The 25,251-nt window shown below is 39.5% G+C and overlaps 1 protein-coding gene across 9 annotated transcripts in view; it reads left to right on the forward strand.

The window, feature by feature from the left end:
- brsk2b (BR serine/threonine kinase 2b) overlaps positions 1-25,251 on the forward strand; it is a 948,417-nt gene that overhangs the window by 850,886 nt on the left and 72,280 nt on the right. For all 9 annotated transcript variants that reach the window (XM_073049611.1, XM_073049613.1, XM_073049614.1 and 6 more), the window contains one exon: positions 19,455-19,578. In XM_073049611.1, the coding sequence (XP_072905712.1) occupies positions 19,455-19,578 (124 nt within the window). The remainder of the gene's footprint in view (positions 1-19,454; positions 19,579-25,251) is intronic.

The raw sequence follows: 25,251 nt of genomic DNA on the forward strand, positions 1-25,251 counted from the left end.
CAAAATGAGGTACAGATGCCCAGGTCTTGGAGTTGGTGATAAGTTAGGAGGGAGTGATTGTACTTAACAATGAACTGTAGTAGATGAATGTATCCATCACTGGTATCCAGATGAACCAGTACTCTCTAGATGTCTTCAACTCTCTGCACAGTATGGCATCTGGGCGAGACGCCTTTCACGGGTTCACTCTCTTGAAGGATGCCCTGATGTTGGCTTTGAATTCTGAGATCACAGGGTCATCTAGAGCCATGAAAGCTCACGTAGGTGTGTCGTGTTCTCCTGTTCAAAGCATACATAAAAGGCATTGGCTCATCCAGAAGAGATGCACTGTTGCCTCTTATGCTGCCTGTTTTCGCTTTTTAAGAAGTGATAATATGCAAGCTCTGCCACAGTTTTCAAGCGTCTATCAGTGTCTCCAATTTAGTCCAGCATAGTCTCTTTTTGCTCACATTTTCCAACTGAATTTGGCAATCTGGGCCTCTGGCAAGCTCCATACCACCATGTCAATCTTTGCATGCAGGGTAGGTATGTGACCCCCATATACTGATGATAGGACTGGTCTTTCCAGGCGCCCACTTTTGGATAAAAAAAAAGAGTATCATAACATTTCAAATGAGGGCAAGCTGTGAAATATCTGCAAAAAAATTCCATGTAAAACACACAGAGAAAAAATACATTTATCAAATATTTAAGAAGTCTTGAAGCAAGTTTTACATAAATACCCCCCTTTCCATTCCACCCTGGGACTCAATCTGAGCATTGCATTCATTCACCAAGACAAACCCCTTTCTTCCAGTAGTTTTCTTGACCTCAGGCAAATTTCAGGAGTATTATCAAAGAAAATTCTCTCTAAGTCCCCCTAAAGTCTATCACTATTCTTTTGCAGTGCATGTTCAAATTTGTGTCCTTTGCAAACTCCATTCCATCTGTTGTATTTTGTGTGATGGGTCAATCATACTTCATTAATTAAGTGCTCAACAGTATAGCAATGGGCTTGACTTGCTGGTGGTATTTGGTTTGATAACCAAAGAGGGATTCCACCAATCAGACTATCTTCCAAGCTGAAATAACGCTAAGTACCAATAGTTAAGTCAACAACTCTTGCAAGACAATCCAGTCTGTGAGTTACTCAGTACACATTCTGAAGGTCTATTTAAGATCCCATGGTTCACAGATCTCAGAAACAAAAACAGTTTGATATTCTGTTTTAATGAAATAATTTTAAGTGAAATACAGTTATTTTGATCTAGTTATTCTAAGAGGAAGTAAGAACCAATTTTTTTCGAATCAGTGAGGTTGAAAATTTCACATTTTCTGTGATACATTATTGTTGACTTAATTTGGAGCATAAAACTGCTTAAAGTCCTACTGAAAAATGAGAAAGCATATTTCCCAGGTGCCACTTAGGCACCCAGAAAAGGTCCAGCATTACTCCTGTTTGAGTTGACTTGATTTTCAGCATCATAGTTTCTCTGTTTCTCAGAGATATCTGTTGAAATTTCTAGCCTAAGGAATGTATATGCCCGATGATGTTCATGATATTTCTTTGAAAAGAGATCCAATTAGTCCCTTGTTCAGTCGTTTACTCAGAGCCTGCACATTTTATGTTTATTCAGTTGTCTGTTTGCAGGTTACTGTAGAATCAGTTTCCCTTTCAGGATTGTATTTTCTGATTACAACAATTTGCTGCATAGATTTTCCTGATTTACTGTTTTGTTCTTTTTCCAATTATCTTAAACCTATGTCTTGGGGCTATTGAATCTTCAGCGAAAAGAAACTGATTCTTGTATTCTCTGTCAAAATCAAACCTCTGTTATTTGAGGTGAATGGCAGTCTCCCTGATCATTGGATTTTATCACTTGTGCTACGTTAGTAAATCTATCCAGGCACTGAAGTCTTCATAATCCGGTGTCCAGAACTGAACACAGTACTCCAGCCAAGGCCTAGCCATTGTTTTATAAAGTGTTACCGCTTCATTCTTTGCTTTTAAAGTCAAAGGTCATCTTCTCAGGTTGTCCTGCCACCTCCACCTTTCTAATCCTACACCTCTTTCAAAACTGTAGCATTTGGAATTGCGTCGCCCCTCCTCGCTCATCCTACCAAAATTATTCATTCTATGGTTCTGTGTTAAATTTGGTTTGTCATATGTCTGACCATTTCACCAGCGGTAACTTGCATTTGCGGAGGGCCTTTAATAAATCTTTCTGGGTGCTTTCAAGCAAAGTTCTGTCTGAGGTCCGTCATCATTTCTTGCAATGCCATTCCCTTTTTTGTGTCACCTCAAACTTCTTGTCCTAGACACCTTCACTAAGGGAGAAGTGTTCCCATCTAACCTATTAATTTCTTTCAAAGCCTTGAACGTCTCCTTGCAAGTTAGCACCAATACAAGTTGCCAGGTAGAAACATAGCAAATAGGTGCAGGAGTAGGCCATTCGGCCCTTTGAGCCTGCACCGCCATTCAGTATGATCATGGCTGATCATCCAACTCAGAACCCTGTACCTGCTTTCTCTCCATAACCCCTGATCCCTTTAGCCACAAGGGCCATATCTAACTTCCTCTTAAATATAGCCAATGAACCGGCCTCAACTGTTTCCTGTGGCAGAGAATTCCACAGATTCACCACTCTCTGTGTGAAGAAGTTTTTCCTCATCTCGGTCCTAAAAGGCTTCTCCTTTATCCTTAAACTGTAACCCCTCGTTCTGGACTTCCCCAACTTCAGGAACAATCTTCCTGCATCTAGCCTGTCCAATCCCTTTAGAATTTTAAATGTTTCAATAAGATCCCCCCCTCAATCTTCTAAATTCCAGTGAGTATAAGCCTAGTCGATCCAGTCTTTCTTCATCTGCAAGTCCTGCCATCCCAGGAATCAATCTGATGAACCTTCTCTGTACTCCCTCTATGGCAAGAATGTCTTTCCTCAGATTAGGGGACCAAAACTGCACACAATATTCTAGGTGCGGTCTCACCAAGGCCTTGTACAACTGCAGTAGAACCTCCCTGCTCCTGTACTCAAATCCTTTTGCTATGAATGCCAACATACCATTTGCCTTTTTCACCGCCTGCTGTACCTGCATGCCCACCTTCAATGACTGATGTACAATGACACCCAGGTCTCGTTGCATCTCCCCTTTTCCTAATCGGCCACCGTTCAGATAATAATCTGTTTTCCTGTTCTTGCAACCAAAGTGGATAACCTCACATTTATCCACATTAAATTGCATCTGCCATGAATTTGCCCACTCACCTGACCTATCCAAGTCACCCTGCATCCTCTTAGCATCCTCCTCACAGCTAACACCGCCACCCAGCTTCGTGTCATCCGCAAACTTGGAGATGCTGCATTTAATTCCCTCGTCTAAATCATTAATATATATTGTAAACAACTGGGGTCCCAGCACTGAGCCTTGTGGTACCCCACTAGTCACTGCCTGCCATTCTGAAAAGGTCCCATTTACTCCCACTCTTTGCTTCCTGTCTGCCAACCAATTCTCTATCCACATCAATACCATACCCCCAATACCGTGTGCTTTAAGTATGCACACTAATATCCTGTGTGGGACCTTGTCAAAAGCCTTTTGAAAATCTAAATATACCACATCCACTGGCTCTCCCCTATCCACTCTACTAGTTACATCTTCAAAAAATTCTGTAAGATTGGTCAGGCATGATTTTCCTTTCACAAATCCATGCTGACTTTGTCCGATGATTTCACCTCTTTCCAAATGTGCTGTTATCACATCTTTGATAACCGACTCTAGCATTTTCCCCACCACCGATGTCAGACTAACCGGTCTATAATTCCCTGGTTTCTCTCTCCCTCCTTTTTTAAAAAGTGGGGTTACATTAGCCACCCTCCAATCCTCAGGAACTAACCCAGAATCTAAGGAGTTTTGAAAAATTATTACTAATGCATCCACTATTTCTTGGGCTACTTCCTTAAGCACTCTGGAATGCAGACCATCTGGCCCTGGGGATTTATCTGCCTTTAATCCCTTCAATTTACCTAACACCACTTCCCTACTAACATGTATTTCCCTCAGTTCCTCCAACTCACTAGACCCTCGGTCCCTTACTATTTCCGGAAGATTATTTATGTCCTCCTTAGTGAAGACAGAACCAAAGTAGTTATTCAATTGGTCTGCCATGTCTTTGTTCCCTATGATCAATTCACCTGTTTCTGACTGTAAAGGACCTACATTTGTCTTGACCAATCTTTTTCTTTCACATATCTATAAAAGTTTTTACAGTTAGTTTTTATGTTCCCTGCCAGCTTTCTCTCATAATCTTTTTTCCCTTTCCTAATTAAGCCCTTTGTCCTCCTCTGCTGGTCTCTGAATTTCTCCCAGTACTCAGGTGTGCCACTTTTTTTTTGCTAATTTATATGTTTCTTCTTTGGACTTGATACTATCCCTAATTTCCCTTGTCAGCCATGGGTGCACTACCTTCCCTGGTTTATTCTTTTGCCAAACTGGGATGAACAATTGTTGTAGTTCATCCATGCGATCTTTAAATGCTTGCCATTGCATATCCATCGTCAATCCTTTAAGTATCATTTGCCAGTCTATCTTAGCTAATTCACGTCTCATACCTTCAAAGTTACCCTTCTTTAAGTTCAGAACCTTTGTTTCTGAATTAACTATGTCACTCTCCATCTTAATGAAGAATTCCACCATATTATGGTCACTCTTACCCAAGGGGCCTCGCATGACAAGATTGCTAACTAACCCTTCCTCATTGCTCAATACCCAATCTAGAATAGCCTGCTCTCTAGTTGGTTGCTCGACATGTTGGTTCAGAAAACCATCCCGCATACATTCCAAGAAATCCTCTTCCTCAGCACCCTTACCAATTTTGTTCACCCAATCTATATGTAGATTGAAGTCACCCATTATAACTACTATTCCTTTATTGCACGCATTTCTAATTTCCTGTTTAATGCCATCCCCAACCTCACTACTACTGTTAGGTGGCCTGTACACAACTCCCACCAGTGTTTTCTGCCCCTTAGTGTTATGCAACTCTACCCATATCGATTCCACATCCCCCAGGCTAATGTCCTTCCTTTCTATTGCGTTAATCTCCTCTCTAACCAGCAATGCTACCCCACCTCCTTTTCTTTCCTGTCTATCCCTCCTGAATATTGAATATCCCTGGATGTTGAGCTCCCATCCTTGGTCACCCTGGAGCCATGTCTCTGTGATCCCAACTATATCATATTCATTAATAACTATCTGCACATTCAATTCATCCACCTTGTTACGAATGCTTCTCGCATTGACACACAAAGCCTTCAGGCTTGTTTTTACTACACTCTTAGCCCTTATACAAGTTACAGGAATTGCAATCAGGTTTATGTAACCTCTCCTAATTTAACCTTTGGAGCATTAAAGAGCTGTACTGTGCCTGTTCCAACACCAGCATTCTCCCTTTGAAAGTGTCATGCCTCAGTCTGGAGCTATGGGATGATACAGCTGAAGCAAATGGTCCTGTCTTCTGCATTCGAGCCATCTGGTTATGAAGGCTCATTCTCCATTCTCCTCATTCTCCATGATTAGTAAATGACATTTTGGTAACTGACTCAGCCCTTTTAACCAATCCGCCTGTGCAGACCTCTACATAACCAGACTATCGCCAAAATCTGAGTGAACAGTGTATGTATCTATAATAACTGACATCTCACTGTTAATAACAAATTTCATCATGTCTTCAATGATATATGCCAATAAAAAATGGAAAAACTACAAAAAAATGTTCTCACCATTAATTGGAGTTCCCCAGCAGACAAAGTTACAGTCAATTTTGCAATTTTATTGCTATTGGAATAGAATATTACAATGAACTGATTGAATCCAGGGCGTTATTTAATTAACTCCCAAGATAATGTAACCTTTAACCCATTTTTCATACAAATGAGCAATTAATTAAGTTTTGGAGATAAAAAACGCAACTTTAGTTCTTTCGAGCTTGTTGTAGCATTTCTACGCTGAAAATAACCGTTAATGTAGAGTTTTCAAGTTTCAACTTTTCACATCTTAATTCACATGACAATTGAAAGAAGAAAAGGTGGCTGTAATATCTGAATATTTAATAAAAAGTGGTACAGCTGCAACTGCCCAGTCCATCAGGTCACTTCTGAGGAGTAAGAATTAAATATATCCCTTCTCCACAAAATTCATCAGAATCTGAAACAGGTTTAATATCGCCAGTATATGGTGTGAAATTTGTTAACTTTACAATGAATTGGATGATAAATAAATGTAGAAAAAAAATAATTACATTAAGTATGTCTATTAAATAGTTAAAATAAATCGTGGAAAAAAAAACGGAAACTGTGTTCATGGGTTCAATGTCCATTTAGAGATCAGATGGCAGAGGGGAAGAAGCTGCTCCTGAATCGCTGAGTGTGTTCAATCAGGCTTCTGTACCTTCTTCCTGATGGTGACAGTGCGAAGAGGTTATGTCGTGGGTGGTGGAGTTTGCTAATAATGAATGGATACCACCTTCCTAAGGCACCACTCCTTGAAGATGTCTTAGATACTACGGAGGCGACTAATGTTACAACTTTCTGCAGCTTACTTCGATCTTGAGCAGTAGCCCCCAATCCCTTCCTCCCTCCCCTGCCCATACCAGGCAATGATGCAGCCAGTCAGAATGCTCTCCACGGTACATTTGTAGAAGTTTTCAAGTTGACAAACCAAATCATCTCAAACTCCTAATGAAATATAGCTGCTGTCTTACTTTCTTTACAGCTGCATCAATATGTTGGGACCAGGTTAGGTCCCCAAAGATATTGACCCCCACTTTCAATTGTCTACAGTGTACTCTCTTCACCTTAAAAGTCTAGAAAAGTATTAACATGAATCTCAGTGCATGATAGCATATGCATACATCAGCAGCATCTATAAAGGGCAATAAAGAGCAGGGAATTCTGTCCGAGACCTTTCATCAGGACCTGACGAAGGGTCTTGGCTCAAAATGTTGACTGTTTATTCATTTTTTTATAGATGCTGCCTGACCTGCTGAAGTCTGACAGCATTTTGTGTGTGTTGCTCTGGATTTCTAACTCCTGCAGAATCTCTTGTGTTAATGCATCTACCAGGGGTTGGCATCTATCCCGAGTCACCATATGTTCTATATTCTTCAGAAAGTGAGGTGGTTATAAACTCCATTGGAACAAGACTTAGGCAGTTAGCTAATAAATGAATGCAGTATGTAACACCCTCGTCCTTGTTAAGCTAATACCCATGACAAGTGGCGAACACTATTTGTTTCTGTCTGTACAAAGACCTTAAACAGTGGATCACTAATTCGGAAATTGTATTGCAGAGAAGGCCACATTTTTAGAGCATACCTCCATCATCTTTTGGATAATGCAGACTTAAACACAGAACTCTGCTGACTGTAGACAGTTCACTGAACCCCCAAATGTGGGGAAATGTTCAAATGTCAAAAAACTCTTAATGGTACATTTCCATACAAATGTGAAATGTAAAGCTAATCTTTGTCAATGGAATTTAATGCTTCCCCTGCCATGTGACATCTTTAGCAGTTTAATCAGGTTATCATAGAATGGTACACTATAAAAGGAGGCAATTCAGCTTGACAGTTCTGTACCAATTAATTCGAGCCGTTATCATAGCTAGTCCTACTCCACAGCTTTTTCCCCATAACTTTGTAATATTCTTTTAATACTTAAAGTATATAATTCATTTTTAAAGCTTCTTTTGAACCAGTTTCCACCAATCTATTCAGCAATTCATTCAAATTCTAACTACCGTCTATGTAAAAAAGTTCATCATCGTGACATTTCTGTCTCTTTTGTCAGTTGACTTCAATCTGAGCACAAAAGCAAAGCATTGTAAATGCTGGAAATATTCAACCTGTCAGATGTCAATGCTGTTGTACCTGAGTATTTCCAATATTTTCTGGTTTTATTTTAAATCTGAATCTGGTTGTTACTGACCTTCTAGCTGTGGAAACTATTTTTCTTCATGTATCTAAACTCCTAATGGTTTTATGTTCTGCTGTCAAACTTCTCTTTACTTTTGCTTTCTAGGGAGATCAATCCCAGTTTCTCTGGTCTATCCAGGTAACTATGATCTCTCAACCCAAGAACTATTCCAATAAACCTCTACCCTATGCCCTGCAGAACCTATGTGTCCTTGCTTAGCCCAAAATTAGATACAGTATTTGAACTAGTGATTTGAATAGCTTTATCATATCTGCTGGCTCTTCTACATGATAGTGCTTTTGCCTGTGGCTTTTTTTTGTCAAATCTTTTAGTTTGTTAGACTCTCAAGCTGCCATTAAATATTTCTGCACAAATGCTGTCAAATTTCTTTGTTCTTCAATCCGTCTGAAGTAGGCTATTTAGTTTGTATTCTATCTCACCATTCCTTCCAAAATATATCACCTAATGCGTTTTAGTGTTATTTTTTAGCTAATACTAACTTGTCCACATTATCTTGCTCTTTAATTATCTTTATTGTTCATTTCACTTCCTTGTTTTTGTGTCATTGTAAGTTTTGAAATTTTGGCCTGTATCCCAATTTCAAATGTCAGTCACGTGTATATTAAAATCCGCTGCAGTCCTATGGCCATCTGGGGAATGAATCAAAATGCCTAAATCCTGTCCAGTGTAGAGCTGTTCACTGCAACTGTCTGTTTATTATCTCCTTTTGCTTCTTTAATCACTGTGTATTTAACATGAGTTGCTCTCACTGTTATGTCATCCAGAAATACACCATTAACAATTTATTTAACCTCCTTAATGTACTAAAACATGCCAAGGTGCTCAACAAAGCCATTAAATTAGTCAAAAACGTTTTGCTCCCAGTAAACCAGTTGCCTTTCCATTTGTGTTAATTTTCTCCTCACTGTTGTTTCTAAAAGCTTTCTGGCTGGGAAGCCTAAAGGGATTGGTCAGCAATTGCCTGCTTTATTTTTCCACATTGTTTTTGAATAGAGTGTTTTGTCTACAGTCTTTCGCTCCTCTTCTGCTGCTTCCACATCTGAGGATGGTGAGAAGATTCCACTTGTTACTTAAGATATATCCATACAAAGCCATTTGATTTATTTTGTTTTTTTTACACTCTATTTATCTTTATCTTATCCAGTATATCAAGAACAAAGCCCTTTTCTTTAGGAAATCACCTGTGCAAAGTACTCATTTAGTACATTAGTCGATAGATTTCCATCGATAGGTCTCAATTTTGATTTCTGTTCTTTTAACAACCCATTTAATGCTAATCTGCCTGTTGAAAGCTGCACAGTTCATTTGCACATTGACTGTTCATCTTATTCTATTCTTTCCCATTTTTAACACTATCTTTCTGTAAAATATGTATTCAGCCTGATGTTAGACTCTGCAAATCTGTCAACGTTTCAGGTTATCTCTGTAAATGTTTCTATTTTGTGACTCCTTTTAGATATAGTTCCTTCTGTCCAACAGTATTTAGAGTGGATTTCCTTATTTATTTGTATATTTAAAGTTAATAGTTATATATTTGTTGCTGCTTATGTGTGATTCCCTGGCTTTGTTAGCATACGTTTAGTGTTTCTGTTTTTGTTTGTGTTCAATAAAAATAAAAAACAGTTTAAAAAAATAAATAATTTAGCATTGCAAAGCTACCATTTGCCTTTGATACAATTGTCATTGGAGAACCTCTGGCTTTGTTTCCTCTTCCTTTTTCTGTTTGGGGAATTACCAAGAATCCACCTCAACTATCTCCTTCAGTTTTCCTTTTATTCCATTGCTTTTCTAATTGTTAGACTTTGACTCCAGTTTACCTGGGACAGATCTCCTCAGTTGTTTGAAGTTATCTATTTTTGTTCCCATTTTTTTCTTGTCATTGTTCAGAATTAATCTAAACCTTCTATACTGTGATTGTTATTCCAAATTTGCTCAACCATTTTCATACTTCATCCACTTTGAGTTCAACACTGCAGTTGTTGCTTTTGTTCCTAGCAACTCGGTTCCCTTTGAGAATTATCTGATGTGACTGGACTCATTACTATTTTCATGCTACTTCTGGAAGTTCAGCAAGCAAAAATCTGTTTGGCTGTTAACAACCAACAAGGGAACAAACTAATATTCATTTCAATTTAAACCAGATGATAAAACAGGTTAAATACAACCATAAACACAAGGAAATCTGCAGATGCTGGAAATCCAAAGCAACACACACAAAATGCTGGAGGAGGTATCTCCCTCTTTTCTTCTCAGTCCTGAAGAAGGGTTTCGGCCTGAAACATTGACTGTTTACACTTTTCCATAGATGCTGCCTGACCTGCTGAGTTCCTCCAGCATTTTATGTGTGTTGCTTTAAATACACAACTATTTTCATTCCTATATCCACTTCCGTTCTGATGTGTTAGTCCATGGCCGCCTCTTTTGCCAATATGAAGCTGCTCTCAGGGTGGAGGAGCAATGCCTCATATTTCATCTATTTAGCCTGTTGGCAAGAATTTTGATTTCTCCTTCCAGTGTTTTTTCTCTTTTTCTCTATTTTTCTCCTTTTCACTTCCCCTTCTCTTTTCTTCTATTCCCCACTGTGGCCACCTGCCTCTTCTCCTCACCTGCCTATCACCTCCCACTGGTGCCCCTTCTTTTTCCCTTTCACCCATGGTCCACTCTTTTCTCTTATTAGACTCCTTCTTCTCCAGCTCTTTACCTTTCCCACCCACTTGGCTTCAACTTTCACCTTCTAGTTTGTCCTCCTTCCCCTCCCCTCACCTCCCCCCACTCAGCTTCCGGTGAGGATTTCTGGTTAAGATTGTGCCAGCAAACAATGATTCGTCAGGCAACATCTTCCAGATAGTCAATCATTTCAGTTTTTCTACATCTTCTACTTGTTCTTTTTATCTTAATTTAGTTTTTGAAACTGCTGGAGCCTATGACTTACAGTCTGTAGTTCGATCAAGTGAGCTAGTGCTCTGCCGTCCCCAGGAAAACTCCAGGAGAGAAATGTGAGCACGAGCTACCACGGGAAGAGACTCAGAGACGAGATGAGGGGCCATGATTGACTACATTTCTCACCAATTAAAGCATCGAGGAAGATTGAAACATCAAGGTGTATGTGGAGGAGAGCAAGCAGTGCTCAGAGGGTCCGATGAGTTCAATTCACTTCTGTTGCAGGGGAGGATGGGTTTGAATCACTTCCCTCGGAGGGGCCAATGGGTTTGAGTCACTTCCCTCGGAAGGGCCGATAGGGTCATGTCGCTTCCCTCGGAGGATCAGATGGGTTCGAGTCACTTCAGAGGGGCCAATGGGTTTGAATCACTTCCCTCTGAGGGGCTTCTTTTAGTTATATGTTTCTTTTGTATTCTCACCCATTCTTTTTTGGTGCTGATTGGTGGAATGGAAGTTGGGTGATATGTTAGTTTTTGGCAAAGGAGGGGTTAGGAGGTTTGAGATTGTGAGTTTTACTTATTTTGCTTTTCATGCAGGGGGAATTGATGTTCTTTCTTTCAACTGCTTCAATGGGTTTCTGTATTTTATGGCTATCTAGAGAAGGCACATTTCAGAGATGTATTCTACACACATAATTTGATAACAAAATGAACCTTTGAACCTTTTGAACCTTTCTGGCATCTTCCCCCTTCATTTCCAGTCTTGATGAAGGGTTTCTGCCCAAAACATTGACTATTTATTCATTTCCTGGCCTGCTGAATTCCTCCAACATTTTATGTGTATTGTTCATCATTTTCAGCATCTGCAGAATCTCTAGTGTTTTAAATATTAAGAACCTAATTTAGCTTGTTAATCTAAATTTATTTTATGTTGCACATCTTATTTTTGACATTGTTATGGTCTGTGTACATTTGTCCTTCAACACTATATAACAAATTCTGGTTTCAGGCATTTTATCCTTCCTTTCCAGACCTCATGAGGGATCTCAGCACAATATGTTGACTGTTTATTCTTCTCCAGGGATGCTGCCTGACTTGCTGAGTTCCTCCAACATGTGTGTGTTACCCTGTTTAACAAAAGCAAAGATAAAATGTGTTAAGGATGACCTGCCCCACACTCACAAGATAATGATCTGTTTTAATGAAACTATTCACTGTAATTCTATTCAAACTTGCATCCGATTGTTAATCAAGCCATCTTGATTAAGGCACAGCATATAAATATTTTAAGATTATTTTCTCCTACTGATGTGGAGCAGAAGCTCCCAAAAGAGCCATAATGATTTTATGAGGTGCGTGGATTCTATGCAACTCATAATTTCTGTTCTGAGGGTAACTTACCTTCTAGTCAATACTTAAGTTTTGTTCAGTTCCCCTTTGGTTAGTTGGTAAAGTGAAGTAGACTTTCTTCTTATGGAGCAATTACACTGCAGGAATATGTCCCCTCTAAGTTTAATCTCTAACGTGCTTCACATCTTGGCACTGATGCCATTCTAACTGCATTGCAAGGGTCACCAACTATATTCATTATCAAAAACAACAGCAGTGGTGCCCTTTTAATCAGCTTGTTGGCTGCCGATAGAGCAGTAACAGGCTGGAACATTGTAAATGGAAAAGATGAGGTAATGTAATAGTCCACTTTTTAATTTACTCTGATGAGCCCACAGTCAATTTTGGGACTCAGTGAGCCTCACAGTACAATCAGCTTTGTTAATTGAGCATTAAAAGCAGAGCGTTTATTACTATGCGGCAGTTATAATACTCTATTGGTGGGTCTTGAAGTTCAGTATATGCAGCTGTTTTCATGATTATCATCAACATTTTTGAGAATTTAAAGATATTCAGGAAATACATATTAACATAATATATCCCAGTGCAGGTTTAACACATTTTAAATCAGGCCATTGTATCTATTTAACAAGGTGAATCAGTTGGGAGTGTATTTGTGGAGAAAGGGAATTCATTATTTTATTCTTCAGTCCATTATTAACTCTGCAAAATTTGCAATCATACAGCTGTCACAAGGTTGGAAATTATCCTTTATCCCTTTCATTCATTGATTATGTGCCATGTCATATGATGTGGATGATCGTGGTCTTTGACAATGATTAATCTTGGCAAATTTTTCCACTGAAATGGTTTGTCATTGCCTTCTTATGGGCAGTGTCTTGACAAGACAGGTGACCACAGTCATTAACAATACTCTTCAGAGATTGTCTGCCTAACATCATAACCAGGACTTGTGATATACACCAGCCACTCATACGACCATCCACTACACATTGCCCATGGGTGACCTGCAGTCTAGCGGATGGAAAAAGCACCTTACTGCTCCTTGGTAGAGACATACCTCCACCCCACCACCCAAACCTTTATCTACCGATGTTAAAATATAAATTACTTTTAAATCCAAACCTTGTCAAGCCATGTTGGAGATCTTTCACAACTCAGAACTGGTTCATGAGAAGTTCAAAACAGAAGATAACTGTGGAGAGGATTTAAGAGAAGTTACTGTACTGAACACTTTGGGGTGGGGGGGAAGGGGCAGGGTATGCCTTTAGGCTGGTGGCATTACCACACTTAATGTGATCTTCAGAATGTTTTGATGAGACCAGGATGGTGTGGGATTTGCTATCAGAGGTTTAGCAGCACTGATTAAGCTTTTCTAAGCAGCACACAAGACAGCTCTTACTGTCAAGCAAGAACCCAGCACAAAGTGAGTTCAGCCAGTTGAAAATCTTTGGGAAGTTAGGCAGGAAATTGCAAACTCCCTCATTCTCCTACATTTTCATAATTCCTACAAGTTTCTCATATTGGTATGGAACAAAACATTTTTTGATGGCTTTTAAATTTATAGCATTAATTCCCACTAATTAAAATCGCATAATTATAACAAAAATATTTTTTAACTTTCTTATGATAAATCCAGATTAATAAGTCTTAATCAAAACATAAAATGATAGGATCAGCTAGGTCATGCTGCAATATATGGAAAGAGAAACAGGGTTAACCATTTAGGTCGAAGTTGTAGAAGTCAATGGGTTTACGGGATTCATTAGAGGGAGTGAAAATAAGCAGTATTTATGAAATGAGTGAATTAAAGAAGGAGAATACAAAGAAATGCAAAACTTGCAAAATGCAGAGCTGTAACTATTGCCCAGCAGGTGAATGGAGAGAAAAAAACTGTGAGCCAATTTCACAGAAGGATGATCTACAGCAGAAACGGCCAATTTCCTGAAGTCAAAACAATTTATCTGAAGTTAAATAATTCCATTGCAATGTGCCAAGATGGAAGATGAGGTCCTGTTCCTCAGCTTTTGTTGGGCCTCTTTATAACAGAGCAGGAGGCCACAGACAAGGAAGAGAGGAAAAGGTTTGGAGTAGTACAGTTGCAGACAACAGGGAGCTCCAAGTTGTCCTGTCCAATTAAAAAAGATGCTCGATAAAACATAGGCATTGCCCTGTCAGAGGTATTTGCTCTATTCAATCCATTTCACCCCTTCCTTCTCTGCACTTTAAAACATTATTTAATTGGTATATCAGTGAATTAGTTATTTTATTGTCACGTGCTGAGTTAGAGTGAAAAGATAAAAATCTTGCATAGCATTCACTCAGATTAATTCATTAAAACAGTGCATTGAGATAATACAAGATAAAACAATAACAGAATGCAGAATTAAGTCTTATGGTTGCAGAGAAGTGCGGTGCAGGTAAAAAAGGTGCAAGGTCATAACAAGGTAAACTGGGAGATTCTGGCCCATCAGAAAAAGTGGGAACTTCCGGTAGCCACCCAGTTCAATTCTACTTCCCGTTCCCATTCCAACATGTTAGGCCATGGCTTCTCCAACCTGATAGCATGAACATCAACTGCACCCCCCTCACCATTCCCCATTCTTGTTTCTTTCTCTCACCTTATCTCCTTACCTGCCCATCACCTCCCTCTGGTGTTCCTCCCTATTCCATTTCTTCCATGGTCTTCTGTCCTCTCCTATCAGATTCCCCCTTCTCCAGCCCTTTATCTCTTTCACCAATCAACTTCACCACGTCCCCTTCTCCTGGTTTCACATATCCCTACCGCCTTGTACTTCTTCCTCCCCTCCACCACCTTCTTACACTGACTTCTCTTTCTTTCCAGTCCTGATGAAGGGTCTTGGCCCAAAATGTCAATAGTTTACTTTGGATTTCCAGCATCTGCAGATTTTTTTTGTGTTTGTGAAACTGGGATTGACAGTCCATCTTATTGTATTAGCGAACCATTCAAGAGTCTGATAACAGCACGATAGAAGCTATCCTTGAGGGTGGATGGTATGTGCTTTCAGGATTTTGTATCTTCTGCCTGATGAGAGTGGGGAGGTGGGGGTGGAAAAGAGAGGAAGTCCAGGGTGGGTGGAGTCTTAGACTATGCTGGTTGCTTTACTGAGGTAGCAAAAAGTATAGACAGAGTCCATGGAGGAGAGGCTAGTTCCTGTGATGTCCCCTCAAGCCTTCCTCATTCAGTATGATCATGGCTGATTCCGACCCAGACCTTATGGATCAGAAAGGTTCAGAGATAGGGGCTAAATCTAGACAAACTGGAAGAGTTCAGGAAGGAGCCTTGGTTGGTATGGACAGGTTATGCTAAAGGCTGATTATACTTGTGCATCACCCTACGCCATAGGGTGACGTGCACCTCCCCAAAAAAGTAACTCACACATCGTGGCGACGCAGACCACAACAACTGTGATTGGTCCACTTGGTAGTATTGCATTTCCGGTTGCTTCTTCTCTGCCATGTCTGTACACCGATGTGAAATAGATGAATCAAATCGTCAAATCTACCTGCTGACATGTGAAAATGTTTGATATGCATTTCCTCATCCATGTCTCTCACGAAGAAACTCAGCACAGGTGCATAGAAACCCCACCGCCAACTAGCGTTTCGGCGCACACCAAACACATGCTCGCTACAGCATAGAGCTATGCAGAAGTGAAAATCACGGCTACGGCGTAGCCCGTACACACAAGCATAAATCAGCCTTTAGAGTCCTGTTTCCATGCTGTGCAGTGACTCGTCCTCTTCCACTCCACTTCCACTTTTAATGATCAGCAATTATTCAAACATCTGACCAGGCCTGACATCCACTTCACACCGGCTATAAAGGTGAAGTTATCCAAATCCCTGGAAGGTGTGTTTGATTTAATGTCAGGGCAATGATCTTCATTTTGACAGAGATACTGAGTGTTTCCAATTTTTGTTTTGATTTGCTCTGCACTCAAGAATTTTCTTACTAGACCCCCTCAGGTCACCATCCTTCATTCAGTTTTAAGATGTCTTTTTAAACTTACTTTATCGATCAGGCTATAATGATATTTCCTTAGGTGTTCTGGTATCAACATTTTTTGATCGTGCTCCAGTGAAATGCTTTGGGATGTTTTGAAATGCTGTAGATGCTGTTTGAATAAACATTGTTGCTGTTGTTATGGGGTTAGATTCCACCTGATAATGATCTTCCCAATTCATTGACTTTGTTTTTTTTTACAAGAGACCTTGAATGCCACAATCAACAAATTGTGCATTAATGTCATTTTTATCTCATCTCTTGGAATCATCTCCTTTGCACATCCTCAGTCCAGGGTTGTATTAAGGTCTAGGACTGTGTATTCCTTCTGAAAATGAGCAACACTGGGCAATTACTTGTGAGTAAGTGCTGCCTGAAAGCACTATCAATGACTCCTAACTTCACTTTGCTGATCATTGGGAATAGAATAAGAACATAAGAAATGAAAGCAAGAGTAGGCCATCTGGCCCATTGAGCCTGCTCCACCATTCAATAAGATCATGGCCATGGACTCATCTCCACCTACCTGCCTTTTCCCCATAACCCGTAATTCACCTGCTATGAAAAAATCTATCCAATCTTGTCTTAAATATATTTACTGAGGTAGCCTCCACTGCTTCATTGGGCAGAGAATTCCACAGATTCACCACCCTTTGGGAAAAGCAGTTCCTCCTCATCTCTGACCTAAATTTACACTCACAAATCTTGAGGCTATGTCCCCTAGTTCTAATCTCACCTAAGAGTGGAAACAATTTTTCTGCTTCTACCTTATCTATCTCTTTCATAATTTTATATGTTTCTATTAGATCTCCACTCGTCTTTCTGAATTTCTAGCAAGTAGAGTCCCAGGTGACTCAATCTCTCCATATAGTGCAACACCCTCATCTCTGGAATCAACCTGGTGAATCTCCTCTGCAAAGCCGGTATATCCTTCCTCAAGTAAGGAGGCCAGAACTGCATGCGGTACTCCAGATGTGGTCTCACCAGTGCCCTGTACAGTAGCAGCATAACCTCTCTGCTCTTAAATTAAATCCCTCTAGCAATGAAGGCCAACATTCCATTTGCCTTCTTGATAGCCTGTTGCACCTGCAAACCAACTTTGTGCAATTCATGCACAAACCCTCCCAACTGCTTCCACACAGCAGCATGTTGCAAAGTCAGTGCCTGAACAGTGGCCAGTAAGTGGCCTGATTCAAGTCAAGTCAAGTCAAGCCAAGTCATTTTTTATTGTCATTTCGACCATAACTGCTGGTATAGTACAAAGTAAAAATGAGACAACGTTTTTTCAGGACGATGGTGTTACATGACACAGTACAAAAACTAGACTGAACTACTTAAAAAACAACACAGAGAAAACTACACTAGACTACAGACCTACCCAGGACTGCATAAAGTGCACAAAATAGTGCAGGCATTACAATAAATAATAAACAGGACAATAGGGCAGTAAGGTGTCAGTCCAGGCTCTGGGTATTGAGGAGTCTGATAGCTTGGGGGAAGAAACTGTTACATAGTCTGGTCGTAAGAGCCCGAATGCTTTGGAGCCTTTTCCAAGACAGCAGGAGGGAGAAGAGTTTGTATGAGGGGTGTGTGGGCTCCTTCATAATGCTGTTTGCTTTGCGGATGCAGCATGTAGTGTAAATGTCCGTGATGGCAGGAAGAGAGACCCCGATGATCTTCTCAGCTGACCTCACTATCCGCTGCATGGTCTTGCGATCTGAGATGGTGCAATTTCTGAACCAGGCAGAGATGCAACTGCTCAGGATGCTCTCAATACAACCCCTGTAGAATGTGTTGAGGATGGGGGGGTTGGAGATGGACTCTCCTCAGCCTTCGTAGAAAGTAGAGACGCTGCTGGGCTTTCTTTGCTATGGAGCTGGTGTTGAATTTATCCTTCTTGACATATCACCTGGGCAATTTTCAACTTTGATAGGTAGATGCCAGCATGAGACTTGAAGAGTCACTTGGGTGGAGTTCCTTTTAACTTGGAATGTATCTTAAGTACTGCAGCCAGGATGTTTCAGTGGCCTATTTTGTCAGCTGTGTTCCTTGGGCTCAACTGTTTCTTCTCTTTATAAATTGATGAAACACCAGCCTTTATGATTGTAGGCTCCTCATGAGAATGAGTCCCTGGTGAGTTCAAAAAGTATGTGAAACTGGGACCTAGTGAGTTTACAAGTTATATAGAAAGAGAATACTGGTGAGTTTAAAGGAAACACAGAAATATGTTTAAAGCAAATAAGTAAGATGGGGCTCTGGTAAGTCAGGTACTGAATTGTTGGGATTTCAAAACAATGGGTAACTTCAAATTTTATTTTCATGCTTTCACCTTGGCCTTAGCTGACTTTGAGTTGAAGGTGTTAAATGGAGTCTCTTCCTGTTAACTGTTTCATTATGTACCAATATTCATGACTGGACATGGCCGGACAGCAGAGATCTCAACTAATTCATTGGTTATGAGACTGTTTAGCTCTCTTTATTGCTACACTGTTGTTCATTGTTTGGTAGTCTTGTGTTTTGGCTTTCCTGAGTTGGCACATTGTTCCACATTTCTAATTGAACCATTGATTAATAGTAGTGGAAATATAAAAGTGAAGAAGTGTATTGTCTTTCGAGATACATGGTTGCAGTTTCAGAACGGTCCTGTTGCTGATGGCTCACAATAACTGATAGAGCTGCATTTTAAATACCTTGATATAAGTTGAATGGTTAGCAAATGTAAATTAATTCCAAATTGTTGTAAGCAGGAAAAAAATTATTTCAGATTACATGATGCAGATGACACACTGCACAAAAGACTGAATAAAATGCAGCAGTTAACAATTCTGTCCTATAGTTGCCCAGGTATAGGTGGTATTTATGCAATCTTTTAGTATCATGTTCTTGAAACATGGATCTAGTATTTTCTTGACAATAATTCCTCACATCCGTGCATGAGGACAGGTTTCACTGTTTGTCTAGTTCCATGGGAAATCCTTTTGATAACACGATAGGTTTGACAAATTCTGATCTGACACATTAACGCATTTATTGAGGAACTGTTAAAAGCTGACAGTTCTTCTTTACTTGTCCACCAGCTTATAGCATGATTAGTTAACCCAAGTTCTCTTCAATCAAATGTGCACTGTGGTAGACCATGTGAAATAATGAGTAATGGTGACTTGTTGAGTGGTTTGAAAATGTTTCGGAAGTTGATGATAAAAATATTTGTTTCTAATTATTTAGACTTGCCAAAAAATCATGGTTTGGTAACTTCATCAATCTGGATAAAGAAGAACAGATATTTGTGGTGATCAAGGACAAGCCATTGAGTTCCATTAAGGCAGACATTGTCCATGCATTTCTTTCAGTAAGTAATAATTTTTGTTGAATATATAAGGGAAATTCTAATATTTTCATCATTGCTGCCAATTAAGTGGATGCTGTCTTGATGACCTTTAAAATGTTTTTACATTCATTAATAAATATAGTAACACGAAGTTCAGCTACTTTGGCTAGAATATGTGAAAAATTATTTTCTAATGACAAAGCCCTTATTAATTGGTAACTTTTCACCTGCAATCTGACTTGAAGAGTTTTGTACCCACAGCACAAAACTGTTCAATTGATGTGAAATGATGTGAGCATGTTCCACGACCTCCCATGGTGCATGGGTTCATTGCCCTGTATACATAATTAAGAAGAATCATTAAATGGATGTCTAGAATCTTTTATCAAGAGGAGGAGTTACAATAACAATGTGTTCACATTCTAACATCTATGTCAAGCAAGTATCTTGTTAACTTCATAAAATTTTCAAAGAACTGCGATAAATGCCACTACAACTACAGAGCAGAATACAAAAGATATTCTTACCATTTCAATAAATTATTATTTTGGCCTTCAGGAAGAAGTGTTCATGTGTGAGATTCAGTGATTGTTTTTGTATTTTTGATAACAAGTTAGCAACAGATGTGAGTATCATGCCAGAATTTTCATGGTATTTCACACAAGCTGTACACAAGCCCTTTAAATCAAGAAATGGAACCTGGTAACATAAATGTAAAGAAGTTTTGAAAGGTGTTGATAATAACATTGGGTTACATCAATTATAATCTTGCAGATCTCTTGAATCTGGGATTATTATTTTAGATTGAAATATTGCAAATTATATAAAAACAAAAAAACGCTGATGGAAGGCACCAACACCATCTCTGCTAAATCCTCCAAAACCAAAGTCGCTGCCCTCTCCCAGGGTGATATCCACAGCATTGAAGCTCTGATCATGCTCAACCAGCTTCATTAGAAGGTGGCAGGAGGCAGATGTGAGGTTGGGAATCCTTCTATTTGCACGTCAGATTGGAGACTCCTGAAGTAGGGTCTCCACTCCATCAGAGCAGTGGCTTTGGAGAGGACAGAGATAACACAAAGGTGTTCTCAGAACCTCCTTTAAAGAGGTAGCATTCTCACTGCTTTATGCCTACCACTGAGCCGAACTCACTTTAACCAGTAGACAAGCATCTAGAAAGGTAACAAGTACTTTGTTTCCCCAATAGGAGTGTAGACCAGGTGCATGCAACTTACTCATCTATCTAATCAAGCTCTACTTGTCTCTCTTGTAGCCCCAGTGGTGGGTCTTGCACTGGCCTCAGAAACACAGAACCAGAGTAGAGGTATTTTCAATGCCAAGTGACAACTTGTGGATAAGAAGAAGATAAAATGTGTGCATTATGGGGCACACATGTATAAGAGTGTTGGCTGATTTGAGCATCACAGTATGCACATCAACAGAACTACACTTTGACAATCTGAGCTTCCGAGTACTAATGGGTTAAACAGCAAGTTGTCTCTAGGGCAGTCTTCACTACCTCTGATCTTCTTCCAACTTTTGGCTTGGTGAATAGCAGCCTGGGGCTGCTTCTAGTCTCTCCAAACAAAAAGGGAATCATTAGTTATCCCAGAGAGACCAAGCATTAAAAACAGTGGCCAGAAGGAGTACGTCAGGAAAAGCACAAGCCACCTGGCTTAAAATCCTGTCACGCCTCCCACCTAGCCGCACCCATTAGCAATCTCTTCCCGTCTCCTCCTTACTCTGCCTCTCTCCTTTCCCAGCAAGGTCTTGTTCCTGCCCTGCCCTGCCTGAGATTCCCCACTTTATCCTCTCTACCTTTACCCACTTCACTTATTATCATTTAACTATATACGGGTATATAATGTGTATAGAAACAAGACAATGTTTCTCCGAACTAGGATGTTAAGCACAGTAGTACACATAACACACGATACCTTATGAAGGTAAGGAAAAAACTACAGATGAATCACACATAGATAGCAAACTAAAGTGCATTAATATTAAATATTGTACTGGAACAGATTAACTAGTGACACATCGAATATGATGCTGCAAGGAGTTCAGAAGCCTGATGGCCTGGGGGAAGAAACTGTTTCTCATCCTGACCATACTTGTTTTTATGCATCGGAGTCTCCTGCTTGATGATAGGAAGTCCAAGAGGATGCTGGATGGATGGGTGGGATCTTTAATAATACTAAGGGCCCTGCATAGGTAGCGCTTCTAATAAATGTCCTCAATGGATGGTAGGGAGACCCCTGTGATCCGCACAGCTGTTCTCAAAGTCCTTTGTAGGGACTTCTGGTCTGATGCTTGACTACTCCCATACCAGATGGAGATGCAACTTGTCAGGACACTCTCAATGGTGTTCCTGTATTCCCTTTCCCATCAGCCTTTCTATCCCCTCTACCTTGTTTGACCTCTTTTCATACTTCCCTCATATTTCCCCATTCACCTTTACCTCCCATTTTCTATCTCCTACCCAATTCCTATTTGTCCTTCCACTCCATGTCACCAGTGAAGTATCTTCTCCACCCAGAATCAGAATCAGGTTTATTATCACTAACATATGTCGTGAAATTTGTTTTCTGGTAGCAGTGCACTGCAATGACATTTTTTTTTTAAATCTCTATGCAGTATGTTGTAACAAAAAATAAATAAACTAGCTTTATTTGACACATTTAGTGAAATCTATCATCTTCATCAAATTAAATCAGTGAGGATTGTGCTACAAACGTCACACCTCTGGCACTGACAGTATGCACAGTAGTTACTAAATCTAATGCTAACCATACGTCTTTGGAATATGGAAGGAAACTGGAGCACCCAGAGGAAACCCCTAAAGCAATGGCACTGATACATTATAAAGAGAAAAAAAAGGAGTAGTAAGGTAGTGTTCATGGGTTCATAGACCATTCAGAAATCTGATTGCAAAGGGGTAGAAACTGTTCCTAAAACATTGAGTGTGGGTCTTGAGGCTCCTGTTCCTCCTCCTTGATGGTAATAATGAGAAGAGGGCATGTCCCCGATAATGCTGATCCTTAATGAAAGACAGCATCTTTATGAGGTACTGCCTCTTAAAAGTCACCACATTTCCCCAACGATGTCACTGTGTGGTGTGAATAAGTGCCTAGCACACCCATTAAATCTCAAATGAATTGGGTATTATCGTGCGCAGCTCATCAATGAGATACGTGTAGCAGGTCTTTTATGGTCAAAAATGAATTCAAATTAAAAAGCAAATTTGTTTAAAAATCTGTCTACATTTGTAAATTTTTAAAGCATTAATCTTAATCAAAAATGGGGAAAATAGACTTTTTAACTTTGTTACATTCTTAATGAAGGAAGCTTCCCCCATTCAATTGGATGAGTCAAATAAGAATTGAGTCTGCCTTAAGCTCCCTATCATTTTGAGTTACTTCTGGCTCAACACTGAGAATATTGAAGGAGAAGAAGGTCAGAGGCACTGCCGGTTACACTAAAATACGGAATCTGAATTCATTTGCTTTGCAGTTACCTGGCAATTTCAAGCTGATGAGCTCTGAATATCATCAGTGTGACAGAAGAGGCAACATTTGTTACAGGCACCTTCCTTGCCATACTTTTCATTCTGGAAAGATACAAAGACGTCATCTGTCTTCTCCAAGAAGGCAGGAATGTCTTTAAATCCTTCTATACAATCTTGAAACGTTTTAAAACAAGATGTTGTTACTTCAGTTCTGCTCTTTTTTAACATGGGTTTGAAGCAGTGTCCTTATACGTTACTAGAAGTTACCTTGGCTAACTTTCTATAGTGCTTCTATTGGCTCCCATTATTAATGCTTGTTAAACTTCATAAAAAGAGAGCAATGATAAGAGATGTTGCCATGAATAATGACCACTTCCTGGATCTGGAGGTCACAGTTTTCAGAAAATATTATTTTAAATTGATTATACATGAATGCAGATGACTTCACATCGGGGAGTTCTCTGAATAAATTTTCCAATTCATGCCACAAGTCCAAACTTAACATACTTCTCCTGCTTAACAATTTGTTGGTGTCATTTACCTACAGTGGGTGGACAGGGTGATTAAGACCTTGTGAATGTTTTAACCTTGTGCTGTTGAGGGGAACTGAGAAGCCGGCACTCAATATAATCAGGGCAACTGTTTTTCATTCTCTTGCACAAGCTCTGCCATGGTGACAGAGAAGTGCCATTTTAAAATCTGAATGCCTAGAAATTCCAGACAGTCAAATTCTCTAACTTCTATCAATGTGATTATTAAGATGCTTTGCTTTCTTGAATCATTATTATGAAGCTCAGGAGCTGTCAATCACTGTGTGACCCAGGAGACAATAACACAGCCAATCTCTGCCAGGACGCAAATTGGGTTCCCTGGCGGAGTTTATCTATACAGTTGTAATGAGCACAATGTAAATGCAGTTGATGCTCTAAATTTGGCAACATTCAACGTTGGATCTTTCATGATGCCAAGGTGAGACTTGTTTCTCTAAGTGCAAGATCTAGCAATAAAGGCATGAAGTTGGTCTTTGGCAGAAGCATGGTACAGGGAATGGAGAGTCAACTGCCTGTTTGACAGCTGAGGAGTGACACAAGGACCATCACTTAAAATCATCATTAAGAGAAAAAAGAGGATTCAAATTGTGCAGCAGTTGTTTGAGAATGTGATGCTTATCAACAGGATGTGGCTAAAACTGAAATAATGGCAACTTTTAAGGAAGAATTTGATAAGTGATTAAGGTTTGGAATTTAATATTTATGTAATATTTGAGTAATCTTGTAAACAGATTGTTTAATTAAGCACTCTTGTTCATTCAAAAATTCTTTATGGGTTATATGTACATATAAATATCTGAATTGGATATATCATCACTCTCGCTTAAAGTAAACATGAAGCTAGGTTCATATTTCAGACAGCCATATCTTCCTTTGAATTAGTTTAATGTTTTGAAGTTACAACCTATAACATTGGTGACAAGGTATTTATAAAATGAAACTGAGATGGCTACTGACTTGCTGAAGCACAGCAAGACATTTGAACTAAATAAAATGCAGCAAGGAATGGCAAGTAAAAAACACAGCCGAGTACACACAGAGGCATTCATGGTTTAAGAAAATGTACACCATCTGTTCTTCAGAAGGAAAGACTTGATCGAGTTTTTTTTTTAAAAGTCAGAAAACAGAAAAATTCAGGGGTTCATAAACAATGAATACTGGGTGATAATAATCATTTTTAAATGAGCAGAAGTGGCTGGCTACATCAGAAAGACTGGCATGTTTGATTCCACAAGGCTTATGTATTGTGAGCAAATTGAACAGTATTTTGAAGCAAATGAAATAGCCAATGAGAATCAAGTACTAATTTTGCTGACGGTTTTAAGGCATACAGTTTGCACTGAAGTTCAACTGCTCCAACCAAACTATCTGAAATGAGCTTCGCTGATATTGTGAAAGTGATGCAGGAACATTTAGAACTGAAGCCATTGTTGAGTGCAGAACACTTTAGGTTTCTTAAGTGGAATCAAAAAGAAGAGGAATGTACATGGCTGAATTGAAGAGATTGAGCATTGTCAGTTCGGTAATGGTCTTAAATGTTGCACTGACAGAATGATTAGTTGGTGGAATTTCACAAGAAAACATTCAAAAATGGCTCCTAACTGAAGCACAACTTATATTTAAAAGAGCAGTTGT

Source organism: Hemitrygon akajei, chromosome 6, assembly GCF_048418815.1.
Source record: "Hemitrygon akajei chromosome 6, sHemAka1.3, whole genome shotgun sequence".
NCBI classification, from domain to species: domain Eukaryota; kingdom Metazoa; phylum Chordata; class Chondrichthyes; order Myliobatiformes; family Dasyatidae; genus Hemitrygon; species Hemitrygon akajei.